Source organism: Gymnodraco acuticeps, unplaced genomic scaffold, assembly GCF_902827175.1.
Source record: "Gymnodraco acuticeps unplaced genomic scaffold, fGymAcu1.1, whole genome shotgun sequence".
Lineage (NCBI taxonomy): Eukaryota > Metazoa > Chordata > Actinopteri > Perciformes > Bathydraconidae > Gymnodraco > Gymnodraco acuticeps.
Window position 1 is genome coordinate 1 of NW_022990741.1, and position 7,500 is coordinate 7,500.

The following is a 7,500-nucleotide window of genomic DNA, read 5'->3' on the forward strand; positions in this document are numbered from 1 at the left end:
TAAAACTTATCAAGGTTATGTCTTCTCGGGGATGGTGTGTTTATAGAGACATATTTTGTAAATAATTGTTATACATTAAAGAGCCTGTGACAGCATCCCAACAACTGTTGTGCAATGAAATATTGGGCTACTAGTCATCTCGAACCGTTAGTTTAAAAAAAATAAAATGCGATACCGTTCCGTTAAATATCAATAATTTCGAACATCGTGGGGAAATTCCTTCGACTCATTTTGCAGTTTTGGGGGAAGCCGGAAGTGACGTCAATGCGGGAACGCTTCACTGTGCGGCGAGAGAGCCAAACACGGACAAAGTGTGTTGTCATGCGTAGAAATGGTGAATTACTGAGTTTAGGCACGTTAATAACGTTTTAATGAAGTTGACTACAGTATATTCATATTTGTCAGTGCTTTCATGTCAATTCGGTGAACATAAACATAAATGATCGTGGTGAAGATGATGATTACATTAGGATTAAAAATCGGTAGTGAGAGCTGCTGAATTTCCTCCCGTAGGATGTGATATAAAAACAAATCGATTATTTTTGTAGTTGTAAACTCAAGTGGATGAAACTACATTTATTAGTGCTTTCATGTCAATTCGGCGAACATATGATAGATTAAATGATCGTGAGGATGAGGATTAAAAATCGTTTGTTTGTGCCGGTCTGCATTTCCTGATGAGAAAACAAACCGATGCTTGTTGTAGTTGTAGTACACCAACATGGATTAAACGTGTGTTTTTTTCACCACAATGTTGGGGAAATTAATGGATAAAATGCACGGATTATTATTATTATTCCCACTCCGATCGGGACACTAGGTCCACCGTTTCCCCGCAGCGAGGCTCCCCCCGTTGACAGTTTACGTGGGCTGGGCTGGGTGCAGTGGCGGACTGGCCATCGGGACGAATCCCGATGGGCCGGTACCGAAGTGGGCCGGTCGGATAAATCACTAGCACATCCCCCATAGGCGGCGCGTGAGGCTCAGGTTTGGGAAGGCTAAATAACTTTTTTTTACCTGACGCTGCCCGCCTCCGGCGTCTATAGAAAAGAGATCAACTCAGTGTGCGGAGTTTAAATCTCTCAAGTCATATTACAGGATAAAGGAAATACAGTTTAAACTGCCGTATGCAGAGAAGACGCCGACGTGTCGCACTTATCATTCATATTACATCATCAATCAGATCATCGATCATATAATATCATAATATATCATATATTTCCTTATCTGCCGTGTCTGGCCGTGCAACACTTACAGTGTCACATACTGTATGCAGAAGTATTATTTTAAGCAACACATTATGTTGACGAAACACTCGAGTCAAATGTAATTAAAGTCAGATCCACTCGTGTCTTAGACGTGAACGCGCTCTCAGCTGGTGAGAGAAACCCTGGCTTGATTTACCGAGTTGATAACCAGCGTCGTAGGACCGCTTAGCGAGATCTCGTTTGTTAGTTTGTTTGTTACTCAAACATATCCAGGGTCTGTTGAACTGGCTTCGTAGTACAGGGCACAGGTGGCTAGCAGCGCTAATGTCAAAGACACAGACATTGCATTTGTATTTTACGAGGATGCAGTGACACTAGTGCTGGGGGGAAACGATTATTTTGAAAACGATTAATCGGGCGATTATTTGATCGATTAGTCGACTAATCTAACGATTATTTTTCTGTTGTTCAATTCATAAAAAACGTAATGTAAAAAAAATTTTTTTCACGATACTGTGTCTCAGGGGATCTTAATATTTAAGAACCTATTAATGTGTTATACCAGATTAACGGAAATAATCTCAGCTAACTGACGATACAAACCATGTTTACCAAAACAAAACACAAGTCTCATAAGAAGCATCTAAATGACCCCTGAGCGAAAAATGCTAACGGACATTGGCACAGAACTCAAGATAAAAGTACCCTTATTACTTATCGTAGCTGCACATACAATATATCCGATTAAAGCTGAGACTCCACAGATTATGTAGGTATATAGTATCATCACTGAGTGATCCGGACTCGCGACAGGGGAAGCAAATACAGTCATCACAACACGTACCTTCACAGAGCTTCTCGGGAGATCGTCTCACCACCGTAATCTGATCAAAAGACGTGTTCAATGGCATTAAAATGAGAAAAAACGCGGCTGAATCGGTTAATCCATAGGTTTTTAACGTCTATGTATAAAAAATGATTGAATTTATAATCCATAATTCCATTTTATGTAAAAATCGGAGAGCAAATGCTAGCTGCTAATGGTAGCCACCACAGCTAGCTGCTGCTTCTGCTAGGCTATGCAGCAGTTTCAGTGAGATATAAATATATAAATATCTTTGCGTTTTGGACTAACTTTAAAATATTCCCATGCTTTTGAAGACCTAGGGCGAGATGTTTTCGTTTGGGGGCTTCGTGCGCAATCCTGTGAGGAGGAGGTGGTAGCCGTTTCAGTCTCCATTGTGTTTGAAGTGCGATTGCGAACTGCTTGTTGCTTTGGGTGACCCACGTGTGTGTAGCGACGCATCGACGGGGAAATATGTCGTTGACGATATTTTGAAGTCGACGCGTCGACATTGTCGACGCGTCGCTACAGCACTAAGTGACACAAATATTTACATATTTACATTTACTATCTACAGCACCCGCCGCCCCTGACATCCCCCACTCCCCCAGTTGACAAATTACTAGCGGTACCGAAGTGGGCCGGTCGAGAGTCCCGGGATGATTTTTAGTCCCATTCCACCACTGGCAACATGACCGTATGATCGCCCATATTGACGCACCTAATTCCTAAACTTCTAACAGATACAACATAAACCGATCCTTCAGCCTTGTATGAGCTCTCAGACACGTTCAAAATGAAACTGTCATCGCTGTCTGAGCTTGCTGCTGTGTGCGCCATCGTGCGTTTACATGCAGATGCTGGGATCCTGAACGGTGCAGCTGGAGCGCTGTGCCCGCAATGACGCCACACATAATTTGGCGGGACTTGAAGAATCCCTGAGAAGATCCAGAAAATGGTCAACATTGAAGGGCAGATTAATGGTTATCAAAGTACAAATATCCAAAATCAGTTCAGTAACGGTTTTCAAGGGGACAATATTTACTCAAATTGATGGGTTTGGATGATGGGGTAAACTCGTGTCACAGGCTCTTTAAGGTGTGCATACAAATATTGTATGACAAGCCGATAATACAAAAACTATCTAAGTCATGTCCTTATACGGTACAATAAGAAAATAGCATACAATTGTTCGAGGTCATGTCCATATCGATACAGCAAGTCAGTTATGTAGTTACCATGACAGCCGATGTGTGTGCCTGTATGTGTATCCTACCTGGATGACCTGCTGCAGGGAGCGCAGCCAGGAGACACAGTGCTGCTGGAACAGATCACTGGAGCTGTCTTTGACCAGCATGGAGAGCAGGCACAGCCCCTCAAACCTACACACACACACACACAATTATGTCTCTATAATGACACTTAAACTTCCATCTTGTTAATCGCAGTTTAGAATTACATTTCAAAATAAAACAAAACGTTCATTAAAATAAGTTAGTATCTACAGAAAAAGGGGGAAACTATATCAAAATATTTCATTAGTATCTCAAAACAATGAGACATTATATATTGAAAGTATGATCTAGTAGTATTATTATTATGATGATTACGTCCATACCATTAATATAATTCCAAAATACACAAAAATGATGCAATGACATTAACACATTATCTTTGGTGTCACATGTTTACTGAAGGCTGAAATATTATGACAGCTGACAAGAAACAGGACTTTTATATATTTATTTTGACCATAATGTAATTTAACTTTGTTGTAAGTAATGTGCTTTGCATTGAGGTTAAGTAAATAAGTACATTTATTAAATACCTTTAGTTACTTCACAGATGTGGATGAATGATGTGAAATATAATCAAGTGTTAAATCAGACTTTAGTTCCACCTGGAGTAAATCCACAAGCTACCCTGCAGTATACAAAGTCATTCAAACTAGCTGCACCTTTACCAGCTTTGATAACACTTTAATTATAAAACATATATTATTCTGAAATGGACCAATGTGTACAATGACTACTTTAACTATATTTTGATGCCATTCCTTGATTGCACGACTTTTCACAGAGTATTCCTACACTCTGGTACTTTAACTCAAGCACAATATCTAAGTATTTTTTCCACCTCTGCCTAAATACACAAAAATAAATGATGCAATGACATTAACACCATATCTTTGATGTCACATGTTTAGTGAAGGCCGAAATATTATGACAACTGACAAGAAACAGGACTTTTTTATCTTTAAATTTGACCATAATGTAATTTAACTTTGTTGTAAGAAAACAAAAACTGTATAAATCAAATTGACTTCTTCTCACCTGGTTTTGCTCGAGCCCAGTTTGGCATTGCTGAAACCCACGAGACCACCAACAGCGCTCGCGCCCTGAAAGGGAAACACAGGAGTTTAAAATACACGCGACACTACTATTATTGATGAAAGTTGATTAGTTATCAGCCACAGCTCTTCTGCAGTTACACATGTCAGGGAACAACACAGCGTGCAGCAGAGTAGCACAGCGGCTAACTAGCTTCCAAGCTAACGTGCTTCCCCGGGGCGGGTTGTACCTGGGTCTGAAACACGCCATGCTCTCTGTAGTTTGCCAACAAAGTGGGTAGATATTCGGGACGCTGTTCCTTCAGAACCGATACCAAACCCTCCGTTAGTCGCATAGCAGAGGGGCCACGCATCCAAGCCGATGTAGCCATCTTGCCTCTGTGATAAACGGACGTCACAACTGTGCGACTGAGTGGCGTCGCATTCTTTGTTGATGTGCCGCTTTAGTCGCTTGTGCTCAGGTTTCAGTCAGTCGAGCAGTTTTAGATTGATTCCTGTCCACAGGGTGAAGTTTGACTGTGTGGGAGTAGAAGGTGTTCTCTGAGAGCTGCTGGTTGTTTCCCGTCTGCTCATGGCGAACGAGCGGCTCAGAGCTCTGGAGGAGGTGGAGAAGGAGATAGCGACGACCCTGCAGTGTGCTGGTGAGGAAGCGTTTCACTAACTTCAACAGAAATAATGCATCATGTATAGCTGGGGAGGTGGAAGAAGTACTCAGATGTTGTACCTAACTCTAAGTAGAAGTACTAGAGTGTAGGAATACTCTGGAACAAGTAAAAGTCCTGCATTCAAAATGTGACTCATGTAAAAGTACAAAAGCATTAGCATCAAAGTATATTTAAAGTACCAAAAGTAAAAGTACTCATTGTGCAGATTGGTCAATTTCAGAATAATATATATGAGATGTTTTATAATGATTGATCATTAAAGTGTTCTCAAAGCTGGTAAAGGTGCAGCTAGTTTGAATGACTTTGTATACTGCAGGGTGGCTTGTGGATTTACTCCAGGTGGAACTAAAGTCTGATTTAAGACTTGATTATATTTCACATCATTCTTTCACACACACACATACGGGTTTTGGGCCGAGGGCGACACCGTACTTCCGGTATCCGCCATTTCACGCGAGGTGCAAGCAGAATATCATAGTCTATTGCCTTAATCAATATAGTCAACTCTAAAATACCACATATATGCATTGGCATGATAATATTATTGTGACAAGTGGGGTATTCACCTGGTGTTTCCAGAAGATAGACGTAGATGCTGCCAAAATCGACTGACGGGCACTTTCGAGAGTCGTTTTTCCATACATCTGCAGGCAGTCTGTAAAGGCAATCCGACAACCCACACAGCTATAGTTTACGCTGGTAACGACCTAGAGCACACCCCTCAAGTCCAGAGATGTAATCCGAAGACATGCAGCGATTTCTTCGGTCGTTAATTCAGAAAAAAAACCTAGTGCGCTCTGCCTGGCAACGTTAGCTAGCTGTTTATATTAGCACCTCCAGGATATTAGCACCTCCAGGAAAATGGCGTATTTATATATATATATATGGCGCGCGTTGCATTGTGGGTAGCTCATGACGTCACTGTGTGTGAAAGAATTCATCCAGATCTGTAAAGTAACTAAATGTATTAAATACATGTTGTGGAGTTTACCATGTACCTCTGAATTGCAGTGGGGTAGAAGTACAAAGTAGCAAAAAATGGAAATACTCAAGTAAAGTACAAGTCCCTCAAATTTGTACTTTTTTTTTTTTTGGGCTCGACATTATAAATGGCCCGCTGGCCCGGAAGCACTATTTAGACACCCCGGGCCAGCATAACGTACTTTCCACTTGCCCGCTCGGGCCACTAAAAATATTGTTTAAAAAAAAATGTTTCCTGTGGTATTGGTATTTTGACTAGCAATTTAGTTAAATTGTTTCGTTTATCAACGCTACAACATAGCGTTTCGTGAGTAGCTTGTCGTTGTTGGGTGAAAAGAAAACAGCTGTTTGCTGCGGAGCGCAGCGCGAGCAGGCTCCCGTGAGCGCGCTCCTTCACTACAGACTATCGCGCCACCTAATCATTCGCCAAAATGTTTTTAATACCAGCGGTAACCGGCCAAGCGCCGGGCAAAAAACTATCTTCAAATAAAAGAAAGTCACCGGAGGAGTTAAAGGAGAGTGACAGGGAGCATGAGAAGAAGAGGGAGAGAAAGTTTCAGCTTGATCGATGGAGTTGGCTTCTAGTGGTGCAGTGACGCGTCCTAAAACCCTTTTATAATCTATCGATTAGATTTATGATTCGAAAATTATAAAAGTAGGGTAGACATGTGGAGATTATCCGGCTGAACAAAACGTGCATTTATCAAACAGGTTTGTTTTCCACAGACCTTATTTCCAGCTATTTTCCAAAAACCTGTGGAGAAATCCCGTTGCTTTTTGCTGAGGGAACCAGCAGCTTACTTCCTGGTTTTAGGATGCGTCACTGGCTGCACCTCTCAATATGATGCCAATATAAACAAGGTCTTCTGTCGGCTCTGTACATCAATGCCGACCTATGCTGACAAGTAAGTGAAGAGTAGAAAATATAAAGGTATTGGCTATAGGGAAATGTCCCAGCAGTTTATGATAATGAAGGATCTAATCTAATCTAATATATAGCCATTACATTTCTAACTCCTAATGACAGGAAGGCAGAAAGTGCATTATACAAATAATAATACTCATAATAATAGCAGACATTTTTTAACAATGACCACAATATCATTATTTTAATAAACCAAATATGAACAATTGAGGGAAATGAGGAAGAACTGATTGTTCAAATGTTGTAGTACAAGTAGTAATGTAGTTTGTGCATACATTACTATAGCAACAAATGTGTTAATTTTCTTCATTATTAGTCGATTTTTTCGGACGAATGCTCCGGGCCAGTGGTTACAATGGTGGGACCAGTGACAATACAATTCCACCGGCCCGGAGGGCCAGTGGCTTTTTACCCTTAATGTCTACCCCTGCTTGAGTTAATGTACTTACTCTAAACCACTGCATACTTGAGATGCGTTGTCAGCCCATGGAATATGGTTTCCACCTTTGGGGAATCCTTGTTCATTA

At 41.0% G+C, this 7,500-nt stretch overlaps 2 protein-coding genes across 2 annotated transcripts in view; one reads left to right on the plus strand and one right to left on the minus strand.

Annotated features, from left to right (window-relative positions):
- Positions 1-3,271: 3,271 nt before the first annotated feature.
- On the minus strand, positions 3,272-4,899 carry pelp1 (proline, glutamate and leucine rich protein 1). The gene is made up of 3 exons (XM_034231931.1): positions 4,633-4,899; positions 4,386-4,450; positions 3,272-3,434 (listed from the first exon to the last, which is right to left on the minus strand). Exons 1-3 carry the CDS (start codon positions 4,771-4,773, stop codon positions 3,287-3,289), a joined length of 354 nt encoding a protein of 117 aa, XP_034087822.1. The 5' UTR covers positions 4,774-4,899; the 3' UTR covers positions 3,272-3,286.
- The window catches only part of med11 (mediator complex subunit 11), a 5,061-nt gene continuing 2,363 nt past the window's right edge, over positions 4,803-7,500 (plus strand). The window contains exon 1 of the mRNA XM_034231930.1: positions 4,803-5,043. Within this exon, the coding sequence (XP_034087821.1) occupies positions 4,974-5,043 (70 nt within the window). The 5' untranslated portion in view covers positions 4,803-4,973. The remainder of the gene's footprint in view (positions 5,044-7,500) is intronic.

Bases quoted from the DNA above. Each gene is read 5' to 3' on its own strand.
- pelp1 (XM_034231931.1), bottom strand. From the start codon at position 4,773: ATGGCTACATCGGCTTGGATGCGTGGCCCCTCTGCTATGCGACTAACG. The intron at 4,451-4,632 runs GTACAACCCGCC...TTTCCCTTTCAG, and splicing joins ATGGCGTGTTTCAGACCCAG to GGCGCGAGCGCTGTTGGTGG. The intron at 3,435-4,385 runs GTGAGAAGAAGT...GTGTGTGTGTAG, and splicing joins CTGGGCTCGAGCAAAACCAG to GTTTGAGGGGCTGTGCCTGC.